General features: G+C 38.2%; 1 protein-coding gene across 1 annotated transcript in view; it reads left to right on the top strand.

Annotated features, from left to right (window-relative positions):
* CCDC83 (coiled-coil domain containing 83) overlaps nucleotides 1-22382 on the top strand; it is a 36394-nt gene that overhangs the window by 7411 nt on the left and 6601 nt on the right. Inside the window, 5 exon segments of the mRNA XM_058546218.1 lie at nucleotides 4987-5149; nucleotides 8436-8603; nucleotides 14824-14915; nucleotides 17330-17396; nucleotides 21299-21422. Coding sequence (XP_058402201.1) covers nucleotides 4987-5149; nucleotides 8436-8603; nucleotides 14824-14915; nucleotides 17330-17396; nucleotides 21299-21422 — 614 coding nt within the window.

Here is a 22382-nt window from a genome sequence, read left to right as displayed (position 1 = left end):
TTCATTCATTCAGCAAATATTTATTGGGCAAGACAAGCCCTGGTGATGACATAACTGTGACCTTGACATTGTCATGACTCTCAAGGACTAGTCACTTATAATAGGGACTAAAACAGAAACTCAGGTCTATGGATGAGAGTGGAAAGGGGAAATTTGGCCTAGGTGCTTAGATACAAGTTCCACATGATGAGATCCAGAGCATGTAAGAGGAGTGAGCTGCCATCAAGGGACCAATGCACATCCCCCAGTGGTCAGCACTGGGACTCCTAGGTCAGCTTTGGGACTTCCATTTGGTTGTGGAAATGTTACCACCCAACGTGGGGCCTTCTGCTCGCTGCAAGACATGCCAATAGTAAAGAGGCGAGGTGGTAGGAGAAAAAGGACTTTTTTATTACAGCTTGCTAGCAAGAGGGAAGATGGCTGACTAATGTCTGAAAAAAACCATTTTAAGGGGCACAAAGTCTTACAGCAGTTATATAGGCTGGTGGGTTATAGGGGAGGGGCTTAGGAATGTTGACCTTCTGATGTTACAGACTGGGAGTCGCCACACCAGATCTTTCAGTTTTCATTGATGATGGCTATTAGCATAGATTCTCTGTTCAGGGGTCATCACATTCCTAAGGAACTGAAAAGAACAAAGTTATCATGTAATCACAGCTGGGAGATACATGCACAAGCAGGGGTTGTAAAATCAACATAGCATTTAGATCTCCTGGAGGGTGCATATGCTGCTGGGTTAGTTTGTCAGAGGTCATTCAAAGTTACAATAGGGTTTCTTTTCTACAATATGGCTTCCCTTATGTCAACCTTGTCTTGAGCCGGTATCAGAAAGGGTAACAGATCAGGACTGAGAATCACTTTCCCATTGGCCATCATTTGGAGCCAGAAACAAAGTTCTTGTTTCCATGAGGATTAGCTCAAGAATAGGATATGCCTAAATCTGTTCTTGGGGTCATTAGTGGGCCCAGCAGAGAAGAGCATGGAGAGGCAAACTCTACCTCCAATGGTATGTATCTATTTCTTTCCATTTATGCTGATACTGGCACAATTTAAGTCACCATCGTCTCTTACCCATCCTTCCTCTGTCCACTACATTTTCAACAGTGCCACCAGAATTACCCTTTGAATACTGTAAACATTTCAGTGCTTAAATCCCTGCAGTGGCTTCCTATTATACAGGAAATAAAATCCATAGTCCTTACTAAAGTTTTCAAGGCCTTGCAAAATCTGACCTCTACTCACCTCTCCAGCCTTGTCTCCAGCCATTCCACCTTTTGCTTACCACTGCTTCTTTTAAGTCTTAGAAAAATCAATCTCTTTCTGTTATTGTACCTTTACCCAGGCTGTTTCCTCTTTCTGGAATGCTCTTGTCTTGGCTAGCTCCTTTTCATTCTCCTAATCTAAGCTGGAGTGCTATGTAAAAATATGTCTCCATTACTAAATTGAAAGCTCTTTAGGCAGCAGCAGTCAAATCTAGGTAACTAAAAAGTTATCTTTGTTTCTCTGGAAGGACCCGGCATGAGTAGCTGTTTAATAAATACTTGTTGAGTAAATTCACACTAACACCAGTGGAAGCAAAAATTTTTGAGGTCACAGTTATTTAAATTGCTAAATTAAACATGACTCAAATAGCAAGACATATTTTTCTCTTCAGTTATGTCAAAATCAGAAATGCCCTTCTTCCTTCCCACTCATCATCTCTTCCTGTGTGTGTTTAGTTTTGTGTGGACTATCACCTCATTTATCTTTCTTTCTCTCTGTTTGCATTTATTGCTCCACTTACATCATTAGACATTACATAGTTCACTGTATCCACTTCCTTACCTCCCAATTCATTCTTTCGCCTCTACTGTTCCACCACAACTGCTCTAGCAAGTTATTAATGACCAATTAGCCAGGTCCAATGGGCTCTTTGTAGTCTTTCCTTTACCCCTCATCCCTTCAGCAGTCACTCCCATCATCTTGAAACTCTCTTTTCCTTTGGGTTCCAGGACATTACTCTCCCTTAGTTTTCCTCCTACTTCTCTGACCATTTCTTTTTGTTTTTCATTCATTGGCCTTTTCCTGGACCCACTCTTTAATTGTGGTATTTACAAGGTTTCTGATCTCAACTCTTCTCTTTCACTAGGAACTCTCTGGTGGTCTTACTTAACGCCATAGCTACAAATACCATCTATATGGTGATAATTCTCATATGTATATGTGACAAAATTTCTTAATACTATATACTTAAAAAATGAGCACATGTAAAAACTAGTGTAATCCAAGTTAACATTGTACCAACCTCAACTGCCTGGTTTTAATAATGCGCTATGTTTATATAAGATGTCATCATTGGGGAAAGCTGGGTGAATAGTAGATGGAAACTCTGTGTACTACTTTGGCAACTTCTTGTTCTTGTTCTTGTGAGTCTTAAGTTAAAAGCCTGTGTGATGGCCTTATAACAAAACAAAATCAATCCTTTTTTTGTTGCTTATTTACTGAATTGACTTTCTTCTATTTTATAATGTGATAATTATTCTTACCTCAAATAATAATCATTTACTTTACTTTGTAGGATAAATGTCTTTTTTAAGCACATTGGTGGATATATCTAACTAAATTCTATTTCAGTATATCACTCAAAATAATTTTTCAGATATAGTGTATTTTGAACATGTTGTCAGACACATTTCCCTTTCACCTGAAATTCATACAGGATTTGGGAAGTTTAATATAGATGTTATTAAATTTATATATAATGCCAAATATGATTTAGTAATGTTTATGGAACATTCAAGTATATTTTTAGGACATGTGATGCTGTTTTAATTTACAAATGAAAAAAGCACATGTTTGAAAAGAATAGTTATTGTGTTAAAAATTTGATCTAAGAGGATTAGATTCACTTTGAGAAATATTGTGCTAAGTATGGAAAGTAAAAGGAAAATTTCTTTATATATTACATATTCTTTCTTTATGAATTGCATATAATAGTTTTTAAATTATCAGTATGTTTGGAAATTTTTTGCTTATGTATTATGGTAAATATTTTTGAGCTAGAAATGAATTTAGAGGCCATTGTTGCCTTACTAAAATTAACTAAAATCAGATAAAGATTTATTTAGTATTCAGATCATATTGGATAAAGGAATTTTCCACTTCTACAAAAATAAGTGGAAAAGTCCATATTTGGAAAAAATATCAGCAGTGCAATAGTTTGGCAAGGGATATTTCCATTGCTATTATTCAAGTTTCTAAAAATATTTCATTTTAAAATAACTTATGTCAAGCCAAAATAATTCAGTTTATTTACAAGAAAACAAAACACGAATCTATTTCATTCAAGAAAATGGAATATTGGAAAATTGATTAAAGAGTAATAAATTGGTTATCAGTTACTAATATTGATTGACCTTCATTTTTTTAAATTAAACTTTTTATTTTGAGATAATTATATATTGGCATGCAGTTCTAAGAAATAATACAGAGAGATCCTGTGTACTCATTATCTAGTTTCCTATTACAAAACTTGAGTACAATATCACAACTAGGATATTAACATTGACAATATTGTCGTTGATGTGATCAAGATATAGAACATTTTCATTAATGCAAGCATCTCTTTTGTTGTCCTTTTATAGCCACTCACTTCCCTTCTAATCCCACCCCTTCCTTAACTCCTGGCAGCCATTAATCTGTTCTCCGTATTTATAATTTTGTCATTTCAAGAATGTTATGTAAATGGAATCATACGGTAAGTAGTCTTTGGGGATTTGCTTTTTTCCTTCAGCATAATTCTCTGGAGATTCATCCTGGTTGTTGCATGTATCATTAGTTGGTTCTTTTTTATTGCTGAGAAGTATTCCATGATATGGATGTACCACAGTTTGTTTAACCATTTACCTATTGAAACTATTTACCTATTTACATATGAGTTGTTTCCATTATTTGGCTATGACAAACAAAGCTTTTTATATACAGGTGTTTACATGAATCTAAGCTTTCTTTTCTCTGAGATAAATGACCAGTAGTGCGGTTGTTGAGTTGTATAGGAAGCTAATGTTTAGTTTTATAAAAAACTGGCATCCCTTTTAACAGAGTAGCTGTACCATTTTACAATCCCACTAGCAATGTATGAGTGATCCAGTCTGTTCACATCCTTGCCAGCATTTGGTGATGTCACTATTTTGTTTTAGCCATTCTAATAGTGATATCTCATTGTAGTTTTAATTTACAATTTCCCTAATGGCTGATGATGTTGAGCATCTCTTCATGTGCTTATTTGCCATCTATATATCCTCTTTGGTGAAATTATCTTCTTGTCTTTTGCCTATTTTCTAATTGGATTTTTTTTTTTTTTTACTGTTGAGTTTTGATAGTAAAAAAAAAATAGATAGATAGGTAGATGAAATAAGAAGCTTAGGAACATAGATGAGATAGCCACAAGAGGAACCCAGTCCAGATTTCAAGTGTGAAGTATTGGAATGGTGAGTAACCATTACGCTAAAAGAAAACAATTAGGGTCATTTGTCAGAAAAGTAAAGAGTAATATAAATTCCACAAGAGCAGTACTTTTTGTCTATTTTGTTCACTGATATATTCCTAGTGTCTAGAAGCCTACCTGGCACATGGTAGATGCTCCATAAATATTGACTAAATGAATGATGATTGCTAGAGAAGAACGGTGTCAGTGAGAGATTGAAGAAATTGACCTCCAAGTTCTAATTTTAATGTTCATTGATCCTATGATAGAGTGATAGACTGGTAGATTAATAACATAATTTTTTAAATGTGACTTTCTATCCAGTGGTTACTGTGTTGATGGATTTAATCTTATTTTGAGTCTTCCATGTTCCATAAGCTGTTAGAGATATTATTGTATAACTTATTTCATTAAGTGTTTCTTTGTCACTTTGCAAGCCTCAGTATGTGACTCTGTTTTGAAGAAGATCAAATGTAAATACTTGAGAAGATGTAGTTAACTACTGTTGATTTTCATGATAGAATAGACGCTTAAAGGATGAACAGGTTTGGCACATCCGGAACCTACTAAAGGAACTGAGTGAAGAGAAGTCAGAGGGATTACCAGTTGTAACAAGAGAGGATGTTGAAAAAGCAATGAAGGAAAAATGGAAGTTCGAAAGAGACAAGGAACAAAACTTGAAAGGTGATTTAAGAACTTAGAAAATTATCATAAAGCTGTATCAAGTTATTTCTTGAATGTATTAATGCTTTTGTCTCCCAATATGTTCAAAATGCTGTAAACATATTTTGGGTGACATCATTACCACCACGACCACAAACACATGTAGGTAAATGGACAGGAGAGGCAGATAACGAAGTGGGCAGAGATACTGAAACCAAGTGAGGAGGAGGGTTAAGGGCAGTGATCAAAAACAAAGACAGGCCGAACCACCTGACTCTTAACACCAGAGAGGATCCTGTTAGATACCATTCTGAACTCCTCACTGTGGGAGTTTGTTCTTTCTTTTCGGAAATTCTCTCATTTGGTGGCTTCATTGACTTTAGCCTCAGTTCAGACTTGAGAATGATAAGGTGAATATAACCATGAAGCTTTTCTCCCCCCAATATCTTTAAGGGAGCTAAGCCCCCATTTAGATGGAGGAAAAGGGATTACAGTTGGAAAAGGGGAAGTTTGGAGGACATGGATAGAATTGATGCTAGGTGTGGAAGATAAAAGACCCAGGACATGCTCTTGCCATGGGCTTAGGCAGTACTGTGATCCTGGGGGTGAGTCACACACAGTTCTAACACATATATTTTTAAAAAATTCCTATTGCTTCATTCTAAACTTGTTGCTAAGATTTCTAAAACCGCTTTTGCCGGAATCTCCATAAACATCATCTCTGCTAGGAATATGGAAAACATGGGAAAGAGACTTGAGTGCTATCAGGAAGCAGGATTAGAAGCTGAGAGGCCAAACAAGGGACTAGATTTTCCTGAATTTCTCCAAGTATGTCAGAGAGCCTACTTACCCAAGCTCTTTGCATAGAGCAGTCACTCTATTCATAGATATGTGTTGTTTTGAATGAAATAGTCACCAAGGCCAAACATCAATCAGCAAACTTCATTTTTAGGAGTCTCCAAAACTGTTCCTCCAAACCTCCTCCAACTCAAGTCTCTTTGTGGTGATGTCATGAGCTAATAGTGATGTCATGAGGTGGCAGCTCCTGTATTTTGCAGGGCTCCTCTCCAGGAGAATTCTGCTTATGTTTGAAAGAAATACTTTAATAAGTCCCTTGAGATGGGAGTGAAACCAAAGTGAATACTCAGATGTGCTCACTAAAGTGAGCTAAAGGGAAAGGGCCCAGTTAGTGGAGGTGTGCCCCTTTATAGTTGGGGCTGAGTGCTGGGATATGTTACAAGACTGGGGCCAAGCTGGGTGACTGAGCACAGTAGAGGAAGGCTGGGCAGGCATGGTAGTCCAAGGAAGAAAGAAGCCCACAGATGCTGAGGAAGAGAGGGAAAGATGTGTCTGCAAGGGATTTCTGAGGCAGTTATGTTACGTACCAGGTAGCCACTTGTAACTCAGTTTGGTTTGTGGAGCAGCAGCCACAGCTTCCCTTGGCAGCTTGTTAAAACGCAGAATCTCAGATCCATCCAGACCTACTGAGACAGAATCTCTCATTTTGACAAGATCCTAGGGGATACCTATGCAGAGTAAGATTTGAGTACTGATGTAACTCCTTTCTTGCAACTTTTAGTTAGGATTCTTTCGGTTGCAAGGATGAAACTCAAACTAGACTAAAGCATAAAGAGGATGTTAATTTTTTCATATAACCAAACAGAAAAGGCAGAGTGCTGCTGACCTGGACCCAGAGCCTTACGTGCTGTCAGATCTCAGCTTCATTTTTTTAGTCCCCTCTCCCACTCCCTCTCTCTCCCTGTTACCTGTCCTCTCCCATCCCTTACCCCTCTTCTTCTTGCTGTCTTCCCTCTGAAAGTTGGCTCCTTTTTCTGAGGCTGTTGTCCCAATGAGCCTGGAACTCTGATCGTAGACACCTCTGATTTTACATTCTTTTAACCTCAAAATGGAGGCAAAGGAGATATGTTTTCCACCAGTTTCAGTGAACATATTTCTAGGGAAGAACTCTGACCATATGCCTAACTTAGGGCACATGCTGACCCCTGGACCAATCCCTATGGCCAAGAGAAGGGGCCACTGTAATTGGCCTACTTATTTGACAAAGGGTAGGGGAAGTTTGTTACTAGAAGGAAAGAGAGAGGTGTTCTGGGAAAGTAGGACAACAGCCACTACATCCACCTCTCTTTCAGAGTCTTCCCTGGGGTCAACCAACCCTCCCTGCCAAAGCTGAATGTGGCACATGGCTGAAACAGCAGCAGTTTGCTCAATTAAGAGGACAGTTGACCATCTGGCTTATAGTAGTACTAATTGTTTAATGACAATAACAAGTGCCATTTATTAAGGGATTTAAAAATATGTTATCTTATGTACATCTTTGGAAAAAGACATGTCTGGAATCCTTCTGGACCTCTGGACTGAAGAACATTCCTCTGGCCTGATTGGAATGCTTCAGTCATTCTATAAACATTCATTGAGCATCAGCTAGTTACCAGACTCTGTGCTACATGCTGGATTTACAGAGATGAATAAGACGTGGTCTTGCCCTCAAGAAGTTCTCAAACAAGATAGTGCGTGGCAGTGAGCCAAATAGCCATTAAGTTCATTGTACCTGGCTCTTTGTAATTCTTCCTTTTCCAAAATATTCAACAGCATAATACTCAGCCTAAAGATTGAGTAGAATATCATAGTTAGCAAATACACCAGGGCAAACTGAAAGTTTGTATGGTTGAGATAGCTCAATATTTGTATATATTTAACTGGGGAACTTATCTTTCATGCTGAAGTCTTACTAAGTGGGGGGGGGGCGAGACATGTCGTTATGACTATCATGTGCTATCATTGCACACAAGGGAAGCCTACACAAATGAACTTTAGATAATAGAATCAAGCAACTTATTTACAAAAATGGTTGCCAAGAACCACAGAAGGATGTAAGTTGAAATCACTTTGCCCAGAGACTTAATGGCCAGAAAAATGACAATTTACTAATAAAAAGTATATGTAATATAATATATTGTACAAAATAGGACCCTTATCAGGCTGTCACAGGAATAATTAAAACTTGTGGGTTTTTAGGCATATAGGTTAATTGTCTATTATAGCTCTCAATCACAGACCAAAACCACACATCTATTTTATAATTGGAAGTTTAATTTTACTTAGATTTTGAATCACGAGGGATAGATAGTTTGAATAGTTTAAATTTCCTTAAATTGTAGATATAAAATCATATTGATGAGTTAACAGCACATTAATATCAGACCTTAACTTCATAAAATCAGATTGCAACAATTAATGGTTGCAAGGACAATTGAAATGACATGGTGTCTTGGTTTTCTTTCAACAGATATGCGCATGCAAATAAGTAATGCTGAGAAACTATTTCTTGAGAAACTCAGTGAGAAGGAATATTGGGAAGAGTACAAGAATGTAGGGAGTGGACAACATGCTAAACTCATTATCTCCTTACAAAATGACATCAATACAGTTAAAGAGAATGCAGAGAAAATGTCAGGTCAGTTGCAACAAAGCTAGTTCAAGTTCAGTAAAAAATCTCTAGAGGGCAGACATTTAGTGGAAGAAAAAAATGAGTACTCCCTGAATCATTCGTTACTCTCTGCTGTCAGCACAAGGCAGCTATGATCCTAAGGGTAAAGGTTGGAAGGAGGAAGTAGAGAAACTATCCCAGGACCACCTGTGAAACTGAGAAAGGGAAGTAAAGGGACTGGGGGGTAGGGGCAGAAGACTTGCAACCAACGGGCTTTGAGAAAGAAGCTTCATTCAGTTGGTGGTGTCTGCATGCTCCCACACCTGGGTCTGGGGAATTCCACTGAAGTAGGCGGGTCCTGACGGGGCTATAGTAGAAAAGGAATTCACCTGAGGCAAGCTAAGACAACTTAGCCAGGCTCAACAACCATTACAGTAGTCCCCCCTTATCTGCGGGATATGTGTTCCAAGACAAGACTTGCAGTGGGTGCTTGAAACTGCGAATAGTACTGAACCCTATATATACTATGTTTTTTCCTATACATACCTACCTATGATAAAGTTTAGCTTATGAATTAGGCACCCACCGTAAGAGATTAACAACAATAACTAATAACAAAATAGAACAATTGAAGCAATATACTGTGATAAAAGTTACCACAGATCTTAGCAACCTCAGCATATGATTTTCTTTCTTTATTAAGTCTGGAACTTTCACCTTTTCACTTAAAGGAAGCACTTTATGGCTTCTCTTTGGCATATCCTAATTGCCACCATCACTACTCTTGCACTTTGGGGCCATTATTAAGTAAAACAAGGGTTATTTGAACACAAGCATTGCAGTACCGTGACAGTCGATCCCATAACAGAGATGGCTACTAAGTGACTAACGGGTGTGTAGCATAAATGGTGTGGATAAACTGGACAAAGTGATGGTTTACTTCCCAGGCAGGATGAAGCAATACGGCTCAAGATTTCATCACCCTACTCAGAAGTCTCACGATTTAAAACTTATAAATTGTTCATTTCTGGAATTTTCCATTTAATGTTTTTGGACCACAGGTAATTGAAACCATGGAAAATGAAACTTGGATAAGGAAGGACTATTGTATAGAGAAATGCCCAATAAATGCTAAATTGTAGTCAGAAAAAACTGGAGAACAAACATGAGATGGGAAGTAGAGAGGATGTGGAGCAAGATGGCATCAGGCGTGATGAAGCTTACCAGGACTAGATCTGGGAACTGTGAGGCCACCTATCACTGAGGCAAGCATAGTGGCTTAAAAGAACATCAGAGACACAGAGTCAGCAAAGTCATAGGACAGAATAAATGGGAGAAATCTGTCCCGAAAGAACACTGTGGGTGGGTGACAGTTCTAAGTCCAGCTGGTGATGATGCCCTGTGTTGTGGAGCGGTTCAGGTGGGGTCATTCCCATTGTCCCCTGCTGGGGCCCTGTCTGGACATCCCACCTCTGGACCAATTTTTGTATAAGTTTCTCAGCTCGGGGCCTCTGTACCACAATGGTAGTGTAAATTTGGCCCCAAATCAGTCTGGGCTTGATGTTCCAATTTTTCAAAATGTTCTCCTCCCCAAAAGAAAAGGAGAGAATAAAAGTGACACTCAACTACCCCTGTCTATCCCCCAGCCACTCAGATCCTCTCTTCACATAAAACCACTATCACCACTTCCTTGTGTAGCCTTTCAGAAATATCTATGCATATATCAATATATACAAAGCATGCTACAAATACAATTTTTGTGTGTGTGTGTGAGGAAGATTAGCCCTGAGCTAACATCTGTCGCCAATCCTCCTCTTTTTGCTGAGGAAGACTGGCCCTGGGCTGACATCCGTGCCCATCTTCCTTTACTTTATATGGGATGCCACCACAGCATGGCTTGAGAAGCGGTGCGTAGGTGCGTGCCCGGGATCCGAACCCCAGGCCACCGCAGCAGAGTGCGCACACTTAACCACTACGCCACCAGGCCGGCCCCAGATACAATTTTTTACTTGCTTTTTTGTGTAGTAATATGGACGTCCTTATAGATCTGTACATATTAGTACTTCCTCATTCTTCCAATGGCTACTTTGTTTTGTTGTACTATAATTTTTTTAACAAGTCCCATACTCATCAGCATTTTGTTTCCTGTCTTTTACTATTATAAATAATGCTCCAATGAATATCCTTACACATATCTCATTTTACTTCAGTGAGTATCCTTGTATTTCTGTAAATCTCTAAAGAGGAATGGCTGGCCCAAACAGCCCGTTTATTTTTGCTTTGATAGGCCTGGCCCTCCATAGAGGTTGTACCAAGTTCACGTCCCCCTGTGTGCATGAGGATGCCTGTTTTCCTGTCTTCAACAACAGGGGATACTATCCAACTTTTTGTTCTTTGCCCGACTTACAGGTAGAAAATGGTATCTCATTGAAGCTTTAATTTCCATTTCTCTTATTATAAGCGATAGTGAATAGCTCTTCATAAGTTCAAGAACCATATGAATTTCCTTTTCTGTGAACCATCTGTTCACATGCCTCACCCATTTTTCTATTGTATTGTGGAGCTATTTGCATTTTAAGGAAACTAGCTCTTTAACTGTGATGGAAGGTGCAATACTTTCCCCTTTTGTCTTTAGTCTTTTGCTTGTGGGGTGTAGTTACGAGGAAATTTTGTAGTTTATCAGTGTTTGATTTTATGATTTCTAAGATTATAAATAAATTCTCCAATATTTTCTTCTAGGATTTTTATGGCTTCATTGTTCTATTTAAATCTTTGATTTGTTTGGGGTTTTTTGTGAGGTAGGAAACCAACTTTATTTTTTGCCAGATGGTTTTCTAGTCGTCCCAACATCATTTATCAAATAATCCATTTTTACCCTACTGATTTGAAATGCTGACTTTATCATACTTTAATTTCCCACGTGTGTTTGGATCTCTCTCTGTTCTGTTCCATTGATCTGTCTATGCATTTGTGTACCAGTACCACACTTTTAAAATAGTTATTGTTCTGGCATGTTTAAAATTTTTAAAATAGTTTATCCAGCATTTCTTCATTTTGCATTTTTAAAATAGGACGAGCAATCTCATATAAACTTACCCCATTCTCCTGATCCGCTCTGTGATTCAATGAATTAGGGATGGCTCTCTAACACACACTGGGCCTGAAGAGATTGCTACGTGGTCGGTATTTCCACCTGCACCTGCTCAGTTTTCTCCAGAGGAAGCTGAAAGGAGACCACACCACAGGAGAGGATCAGCACAATGAAGCTGTGTGACACCCAGAAGAGTGTGAAGAGTGGACAAGACCCCCAAAAAGCTGTGGAGGAGTAAACCAGAGCAGAGCCAGACACAACGGGGAAGGCAGAACAATGCGAAGCAAGCTCCAGCCAGCGCGGTTTTGCAGTCGGCTTCTGAGAAGTGACCACATTAGACCCGGCATATGAGCAGCCAGGAGTCTAAAGGCAGGACGTCATAATCTCTCACGCTCCCACTTGCAATGTCGCAAACTTTTATGAGAAGGAGACTTTTACATACTCTCAGTTTCTTCGTCTATATTCACAAATGAATGGTTAATGGTTGTTACTCAAAGCATCATCTCAATCACAAAGGAAAACAATGAGATTTTCACATCTTCCCTTGTGCCGGTTACTTTTCTTGTAAGAAGAAAAAGAGTCCATAGAATTTTATATGGAATTTGGAATGGAGTTGGATGTTATTATTGCTTTTTCAGTGTTAATATGGCAATAAAGAGCTACAGCTTTAGTCAGAGCATATTTGGTAATCTATTTTTTATGATTTACAGCAAAGCATTAATAGTTAATGTTATCAAACTCCAGGTTTTATGGTTTCAGATGCTAAGAATGTAAAATCCATTATAGCTAATCTCCTGATCCATTGCAACTTTTAGATTGATTGTTGTGTTTTGTTGGGTAGAAGTTTCGGATAAATAGCCAGCATTTGTCTGATGAAGTAGGTCCTGAATTGAAAAAGAAATTCCATCAGAAATGAGATTGGAATGATTAAAATATTCGAGTGATTACTTTGAATAAGAGTAAGAAAAATACCAGTTATATAGATGAGCATATGTAGGTTAAAATAATGAAGACTTCCATGTTCTTATTCTCCTGGTGTCAAGTTAGGCTATTCCCCAAACCTAGTGAAATTTCTTGTTTATAAACCACTGCCTCCCTCAGACACTCTTGTTCCAACTCTGTTAGGGCGGAAACTGACCTCTCCCAGCCCCGTTCCTGGCCGCTCCGCAACTTGGGAGAGCTCTCCCCTTCTCTCTTTTTACTCCCTCTTCCCTCCTCACCAAAGTTGCCACCAAAGCGCCATCATCTGCTGCTGCTACCCTGGTGCTGAAGCCTCAGATCACTGCCCACCAGATTTGGAGTTTGCCAAATTTAATTTTCTTCAAAATATTTTTCATTATCTTTTGTGTCCCAGGGACTTCAGTAATAGAAAGATATGGAAGACAAATTTTTACACTCCGCTTTCAGAGTTTTCATCTAACAGGGGAGCAGTTCTGCCAGTGCAAAGTACAGATGAGGGCTGAGTAACTCCTCTCTAACTCCCTGGCCCCCTTTCCAGAGCTTTGGCTTGGCTTCGGTCTACTGAAAGACCAGACCAGGTGATCTCCTCCCCTGTAGCCTAATGTCTTAGAGTTCTGCTTTGGTTGATTTGCTCTGTGGGGAATATTTCCCCTTTGGAACAGTGTTCTAAATAGCAGTTATGTTCCACAGCACTACTAGTACAACACTATTGTTTAGTTACAGAATAAGTTAAATGGGTCTCTGTGGACCAGACCAAATATCTAGCAACCATATTTTCAGCATCATTTGTATGGGGAAATACTTTCTGACTTCCAAATAATTATCCTTCAGATAGTATAAATAAAACACAACTAATGGGGACATATAACATAGATGTTATCATAAAACACAGCTAACTTGGATTACTCTTGGGTGAACTCATTTGTAGTACAGTTTCCTCCTGTTGCACGTGGCTGACTACTTCACTTTATTCAATCTTTGCTCAAATCTTACCTCCTCAAAAAAAACTTCTTCTGATCACCCTATCTAAAATAGAGAATTTTAGTTTTTCTTCATCACATCACCACCTGAAATATTATTTGCTTATTTACTTATTTACTGTCTGGCTTCCCCTCTAGAATGTTCATGTCATAAGGGCAGGCAAGATTCCCAGTGCCTTAAATAGTGTCATACATGTCAAAAGAGCTTGATGATGATTTGTTGAATAGAAGCAGGCACAAACTGGACTCCTTTATCCAGCTTTTTCTCTCCACTCTCTAAAGCAGCCTTAATGTCACTGCGCCTTGCTTTCCTTAAACAGAGGTGTTGATTATATGATCTCTAAGCATCTTTCAAAACCTAAACTTTTATGATCCTTTGCCTTCTCAGTTCTGACATTTGTAACCTAAGAAAATCTGGAGAGGACAGAGAATCCTGCTCTTCTTCATCTCTGTCCTCCTTCTTGCTCTGAGCCCAACTCGGAACCAGGTCACCTGACTTTCACAGCCCCCTACTCCACTCTCTGCTCTTCTCATTCTGTCTTTCCTGACCCAGGGAACGCATGCCAAGAATATTGGAAATTTACTTAGATGGAACCAGATGTATAGGATGCTATTCAAGCAGACAATCAAATCTTCTTTATATTTCTGTTGTAGAATCAGAAGTTGTGTGATACAGGGCCAGCCCCATGGCTTAGCGGTTAAGTGCGTGCGCTCCGCTACTGGCGTTCCGGGTTCGGATCCCGGGCGTGCACCCACGCGCCGCTTCTCTGGCCATGCTGAGGCCGCGTCCCACATACAGCAACTAGAAGGATGTGCAACTATGACATACAACTATCTACTGGGGCTTTGGGGGAAAAAATAAATAAATAAAAATTATAAAAAAAAAAAAAAGAAGTTGTGTGATATGAAGTGTGGGCGGCCGCACAAGTACTACAGTGTTGGAAAGTCTCCCTTTGGAGAGACAATCCCTTGAAAATACAAATATCCATGGGAGAGATATCATCTTAAACTAATTCACATTAAGGTGTTAGTAAATTATGGGTGCATTTCTTCTAAATGGAGGTACTAGATGCTTCAGTAAAAATGTGCCTTGAAAATTCAGGGAAAAAAAAAATGTGTAGAAAGGAGAGGTGAGGATCCTGGAAGATAAGATTTACTAACATCATAGTTTTCCCTGGGATCAGTCTTGTGAAAGCTTCTCATTTTCTTTTTAAAGAACAGTATAAAATCACTCTGGAAGATGCTAGAAAGAGAATAATCAGAGACACTTTATTGCAACTGGACCAAAAGAAGGAGTGGGCCACAGAGGTATATTTCAATTTTCTTAAAAACAAAACAGAACTTTTTCCCCTATTTTTTCTTGTGTTATATTATAATGGTTAAGAACTTGGGTTCTGAAGTTAAGCAGTTTAGTTTAAATCACAGCTCTACCACTTACTGGGTGTATAGACTGAATTTGTTATTTTTCCGGGCTTCGGTTTCCTAATCTACAATAATAACCTTTAAATAACCTTTAAAGAATAGTATGAGGATTGAATGAGGTGATTTAGGTAACATAGTGCCTCATAAGGAGCAAGAGCTCAGTAAATTATTATTCAGTTGTTTTTAAGTATAATAATAATGGCTACAACAAATTATTACATAAAAGTTTTAGATGAATGAAATATAATTTATCTAAAAATTACTTTCTTACATATCCAAACCTAAGAGAGTACAGTTTACATTGCTAGAACTTTAAAAATTGGGGATATAAAAAATGTTTGAGATAAAATTTCCAATCTTACATGTTTTCTAGTCTCTGTTTTGCACAAAATATCTGAGTCTCTTTCCCTGTCACTGTGCTTCCCCTCTCCCCAGACTATCTTCTAAATCAGTGAGGTCCCCACTGGGATTTTGTCTGGAACATCCCTTCTTCAGTATCACAAGTGTCTGGTCTTTTCTAAAGTTCTTCACTGAATTTCAGTTGCTATTTTTCATTGCTTCTCTGTTGGTTCAGTTGTTCTTTCAGTGTTACTATCCTATTACACGATTTTTACTGATTTACACAAATATAGAGGATTATGGAGAAGTGACTAATGGTTTGTCTGCCCATGCAATGTGGCCACTTTGTGACTGAATATAACTAAATGGTGAAACCAACAATTAAGTGATATGACTATAGTTAAGATGATTAAAAATGCATATGTAGATCAAATATGCTTCGAGTATACATATTCAATATATAGTGAGGACTGTTCCAGATACTGTTCCTAGCATTTTACACTTAAGTCACTCAACAACCCTATAAGGACTCGCTGATGAGAAGACTGGGGCACAGAGAGATTTTGTGACTTGCGCAGAGCAAGTGGCAGAATAGAGGTTCAATTCAAGATGTCCCCTTCAGATCTTTGTTCTTAATCATTACACTGTACATTTTCTTTTCTCTACATAAGGCTGAACACACACTTGCGTGAATGAATTTTCCTCATTTCATCTGGCTATTTTAGCATATAGTTTACTTCCTGTATTCCACTGTTGTGCAACCTGGGCTGTATATTGCAGTCACCTGAGAAATTTGTTTAACCCAGGTGGTGCCTGGGTCCCCCCTACAGAGATGCTCAAGTAATTGGCCTGAGCTGTTGCCTGGGCTTCTGGATTTTTCAAAATGGCCAGGAGATTCTAATGTGTAGCCAAAGTTGAAAACCACTGCTCCATTATTGGTGAATTAAGCCATTAGCCAACTAACTTCATTTATGAGCAACTTCTTAACTTTTGTTCAAATGAAATTCTGTGTTTGAGGAAACTTGAGAATTCTCAGTTGTAGCTAGAATATAAAAGTTCCTGGTTCCTAGGAAATGTGGGTCCACTCTTAGTTTAATTAACATGATTTAAAGAAAAGAGTTGTTATTGCAAGGCTTCCAACTTGAAAGACTTAGATAAATTTACCCTTAACATATTTTTAAATTATTTCTATCTATGTTTATGATCTAGAAGATTTTTCCTAATTTCTCTTCATTTGGTTGTGTGCTTCAGTTACTAAATATTGAATTTGTAACATGGTATCCACATAAATGTACCTCACAGTTAAATATGATCTGTCATCCACTATAAATTTCCTTTGGGTGGAACTGTAAATATCCAAGTAATTGAAAATGAATTTACATTTTATGAGCCTTCTGACAAAGTAAGGCTTTTCCCGTTTTCTTCGTCAAAGTTTCTTTTTCTAGGAGACTGTCTAGCTACAGCCTGCTACCCTGAAACTATTTGCTATTAGGTTTGTAACATGTATATTGTTATCACTGACATGCAGAAATATTTCAAATTAAAAATGTAGTAATATAATCTATTCATGCTTTTGCTATATGTTGGATTATGTCTGTGACCATAAACTTGAAGAATGTTTGATCACTGCTGTTTAGCCATCTTAATTGTGGAGGAGATCAACTTAATGATTGATTTCACCATGGCAGTCAGATTCAGTCACAATAGAGGCCAAATTGAATGGACAGCCATTGTCTAGTCTCTAAATTGCCTGTATTAGGCAGTGTAAATCAGCAAAAACAATAAAGTAGGATAGTAAAGAAAGAACAACTGAACCAAAAGTTCTTAGGTATGTTTCCAAAGTAATTGCAAAACATAATAATTTAAAATGAATGATGAGATTAGTTGATCGTGCATCAGCACTGATAAAATTGAGAATCACCGTGTGACAACTCTTCCTTAATACAGAAACTTTCTTTTAGAATGCTGTAAGATTCATTGACAAGAGCAGCTGTCGAGAGATCTGGGAGAATGACTGGCTAAAGAAAGAGATAAGTGGAATTTTTAAAAACAGTTTCTTCTTTCTTGTTTTTTTGAGCTGGAAATGACTTTTGTTTGTGAGCTGAAGTCATGGGAAAAGCATGGAACTGTGACTGACTGAGGTAAAATAAAAATCAAGTGGAGTCCTGATCTTATTACAAGCTGTTACGCGAAGAATACCATAAATAATTTCAACAATAACCAGAAATCATTTTTGGGGTCACAATTCACACAGTATACTCAAATACATGAAGCTTCTTTATGCCCTAAAACTGATCTGGCCTTTCTTAGGACCCTACTTCCTTCTGGGTGGTGGGAGCACGGCTAAAGGATCATTCTAACCTTATTCTCTGCTGTTTTAAGTTGCCTTTTTGGAATGATGTGGTCTTCTTTGGATAAATGTTTAATCTTCTAAATATCCATTCCTCCCCTTGCTCTTCTGCAAGATGTTCCCTTGGTGTATAGGGAGGTGGGGGTACATGCCCTCTTGTGGGGCATGTTACTAAAGAGGGCTCAGATCTAGGAGGTCTCCTGTGGATCCCGGCTCCCTCTCACTTTCTGCTGTGGAGAAGTGTTTTGGTCTGGTCCCTGCACTGGTGACTTCTGAAATGGACTGCTCTGGCCTTTTGGACATTGTGTTGCAGCCAACATCAAACCCAGAGTTACAGCCATTTGCCACTGGTCAAAATGTCCCTGCCCACTGCAGTCTCTACATCCCATCCCAGCTTGGTCCTCAGGCTGTCTTCAAACCTCCTTCTGGAGAGTATGCAGGAATAGTGGACCCCCCGTGCTGCCTTAGACTTAGCTGTCCGCCTGTCTCCCTACCAGTGCTGCAGTACTGCTCTTGCTTCAGCAAGACTTCTAGACCTTCTTTGTTATGAGGTACTGCCCTGTTTTCCTTACATTGTACATACTAGTCCCTCTGCCCTTATCTCCTTACCTCCTTACCCACATCTGCCTGGAAAATGCCAACTCATCCTTCAGGCACGGACTTTATCAATTTTGGGGGAATCATTTTGTAACCCCCCCAAGGAAGTCTTCAGTGCTTTTTCCCCAGTGCTGTCTTGTTTCATTGTAACTCTTGCTAAAATATGTTGAAATTATCTGTTTTTGCATCTTTCTCTTCACTGCACAGAGCATGCTCTGCCTTTTTGAGTATATATCCATGAAACCTAATGAATAATTTATGTTCATTAAATAGCTATTGAATGAAAGAATGTCTATGAGTATAGATATATTCATTGGAGGGATAAATCAAATATACGGCTTAGATGTTGGGTGAAGATGTGAGAGCGTGTTGTTGGATGAAACAGGCAGATAATCTTTGGCCTAGATGTTATAAGAGTGCTACCGAGGATGTGCAAAACTCACAACTTTGAAATTCCTTTTACATCCAGACAAGTAGCCACCCAGCCTATGCTTAGATGCCATCCAAGAAAGAAAACTATTTTTTGAGAGAATTCACTTCAACTACATACTGCTCTTGTTAGCAAGTTATTTGTACGTGATTCTCAAATGTACATCCTCAGCACTAACTTGTGTGTGTCTTTAGCTCTGGAGGTGTATTTTTCTTTGCCTGACGATATTTCCACATAGATGTCCCAAAGGCTCTTCAAACTCAGCATGCCTAAAGCAGAACTCATTAAATTTCTCTTTAAATGTTCTCTTCCTGCATTTCCTTTTTCACAATCTGCTCAGATCCCTGAGATAAAAACGTCACTGTCAGTTTCTCCTCTTCTTTTTTTCTTGCTCCCTGTTTGACTGAATCGAGTTGGTGAGTCTAGAAAACAAGGAATTTAAAAATTAATATGCTTTCTGTGATATTGACAATTATCTTTAAATTGCCTTTATAAAGTTGTGGCGAATAGGAGTCCATACTATTTCCAAAAACTAATCAAGATGAATCCACAATTTAAAAAAATAAGTATTAATTAAAAGAAACTCAAGGTGAGCTTAACAGTTAAAGAATATTAGAGAGGAATTTTGTTCTTTTGCTTTTATTAAATACAACAGTATGATCCTAACCATAATAACTTAACAATTCAAATCTTAAATCTTGTAAGTTGTCATAGATATTGGGTTTCAAGAAAGTGACTACAAAAATTTATATTTGACTGATAAGAAAGGTTGTTTTGGTGCCTTGATCCTTCCCACTAAAGCCATAAATTACGTTTTGTTTTGTTTTATTTTTTTACTTCTCATAATTCAGTGGAAATAAAAGACAGAAAAAATGTCAAGTTTAATTGAATTTTCAGCAAGAGGAGCTTAGTAAGAAAGGATAAATTGTTTTAAGGAAATTCAATAGATTTAATTTCTTTTTATTTCAATAAATATTCATTTTAACATTACTAAATTTTCTCACAAAATTAATTAAAACCATTTCTGGTTATAAGTACTATCACAAGAATTGAAAATTGTCTGGAAATAGAACAATGTATGTCAATTAATTTCTTTGAGGAAGGTTTAGAATGAGTAACAAGGGATATTTAATAATGGAAATCCTGAAAATATTTCTCCATTTAACTATCTCTCAACAATAACTAAAAACTTAGATCTCTGGGAAGGATGTGAGACCTCCTATACATGACTGTCATTATCTGGTTTTATTTAGCATGCTTATTAGGAAAATGAAGAAAATTGAAATTTCCAAATGACTTAGAATAACCTAACAAACGGAAAGCCAGAAAAACTAGACAAAAGGATTCAAAGAGGTTAGCAATCAGAGTTTCAAGTGTGGGGAGGCATAAAGCTAACTTGGATCTGGCAGGGGAAAATCAAGAGCATATATTTAATTCAGGATCCTAGGTCCCTGACTTATAATAGTTTTAACTAAATTGTCTTTCCCTTCTGCCTAGAATGTATCCTCTCTTGTCGGCCTAGAGAATCTCTACTTGGCCTTCGAAATCATCTGTTCTGTTAATCCTCCCTTACCCCTCACACCTGGCAGACGCAGGGTGAACCTCTGTCTCCTCCCACAGCAGCTTCCGTTACAGTTTTATCACACTGTATTCTGTTTTTATCCCCATCTTTCTCACTAGGCTAAGAGATCCTTGAAGATTATTGTATTTTATTGACCCTTTGTTCCTAAAGTGTACTGTAGTTTCTGGCACATAATAGACATGCAGTACGATTGAATGAATGAATGAACATATTTCTCAGAACCACCCCAGCACTCAGAGAAAATGTAATTGTATTATAGAGGCTGATAGAAAGGACTACTAGGCCTGTACTTCTGTTTTTTTTTTTTTTTTGGTGAGGAAGATTAGCCCTGAGCTAACATCTGTTGCCAATCCTCCTCTTTTTCCTGAGGAAGATTGGCCCTGGGCTACCATCCGTGCCCATCTTCCTCTACTTTATATGTGGGACGCCTGCCACCGCATGGCTTGATATGCGGTGCGTAGCTCTGCGCCTGGGATCTGAATCCACAAACCCCGCGCAGCCAAAGCGGAGTGCGTGAGCTTAATCACTACGCCACTGGGCCAGCCCCTGTACTTCTCTTTTTAAAAATGCTGTGATATAGTATTTTTTCCAGTCTTATTAGTTTTCTATGTTGTTTACAGTTAACCTTAGGTAGATCCTCATATACCACATTGATAAATTAATTAATTTTATTTTCTTATTTATCTCTGCCTCTAGCTCATATGCAAGTCCAGTGAGTTTTTGAAGGGTAAGGAAGGACAACTCCTGCCATTCAGTAATAACTGCCTAACCATGCAAACAAGTTCTGCAAATGATCTAGAAGAGTCCTACCCCTTCCTTCTTAGAGAGGAGGACAAAGCAAACCCAGTAACAAATAATACAGGATAGATCTTCCCCTCAGGCGAATGCACTTTTAGGGGTTGAATTTCCTAAAGACGACTAAACAGAACTAAGTCCATAGGTACCAACATCCATTCTCTTCCTCTGAAAACAGATTGCAAATCACAGGAAGGAAGTTGAAGAATTGGAAAATGCTATTTATGAACTGGAAGAAGAAAATTTGGTGCTTATTGATCAACTATTCAACTGTAGACTTGTGGATCTCAAAATACCCAGGTGAAATATCTAGAAAGTATTTTGTAAACATTTATATCTGTAAAAAGTTGTTGTTTTTTAAGATGATTTAATTCTTTAATGCTCCAGCCAGATTGCAATAGTTGAAAAGAAAGGAACTCACAAAATAGTCATGGTAAATGTATAAGATTATTACAATTGACCATTGGTACAGTGCAAACAAATGCTTAACATGACCATCACAACTGTTGACCTTCAGAAGCCCTCCAGGCCGTAGGGGAAATGGGCATGAAAATATTAACAGTCCCACCAAAGATGTTTGAGGACGGACTTAGCACAAAGGAGGAAGTGGTCAACTTTGTGGTAGCTTCCTGGAGGTGCTCTGGGCCTCTGGTTACCTTGTGGACTATAGAATTGTTTCCTTTGGTAGTTAATGAAAGAGTCGAACTACCTTATAGGCAGAGAAAATAGCCTGGCATTCTGAGTCACATTTATTCTTGCGCAAGAGAAACCAAATGTGTACGTGGCTTTGTATTTTAGATTATCTCTTTTTCTTATCTGACAGAAGAAGTCTCAATATACTAATCTTGATGGAAACTGGGACCCTGGAACATAGAATTAAAACTCAAAGTGGCATTCATAATTTGGACAACTAGTCGGAAATAAGAAATAATCTAAATAGCAGCGTGTTTAGGAAGAGAAAGAAAGCAAATCACACAGTTGTAGGGTGTACATGTGTGAGATGGGAGACACATGTCTGGGTCTAGGAATTAAAGCAAAGAAGTTCAACACGGTGGAAGGACCGGAAAAAAATTTGCACCCAAGTAGTTCCTATTGCTTGTGTGGCATGGAAAAATACTATTTGAGGCATTATAAAGTATTTGTTGTTTACAAGCTTTCTAAGGTGTTCCAAGAAGGGTGGATACAGGTAAGTTGTGAGGTTTTTGTTTGCTGGGTTAAGTGATGGGTGTCAGATACAAGATTGGAGAAAATGGGAAATAG

Source organism: Diceros bicornis, chromosome 7 (assembly GCF_020826845.1).
Source record: "Diceros bicornis minor isolate mBicDic1 chromosome 7, mDicBic1.mat.cur, whole genome shotgun sequence".
Classification (NCBI taxonomy): Eukaryota; Metazoa; Chordata; class Mammalia; order Perissodactyla; family Rhinocerotidae; genus Diceros; species Diceros bicornis.
This window is presented reverse-complemented; position numbering and strand designations above follow the sequence as displayed.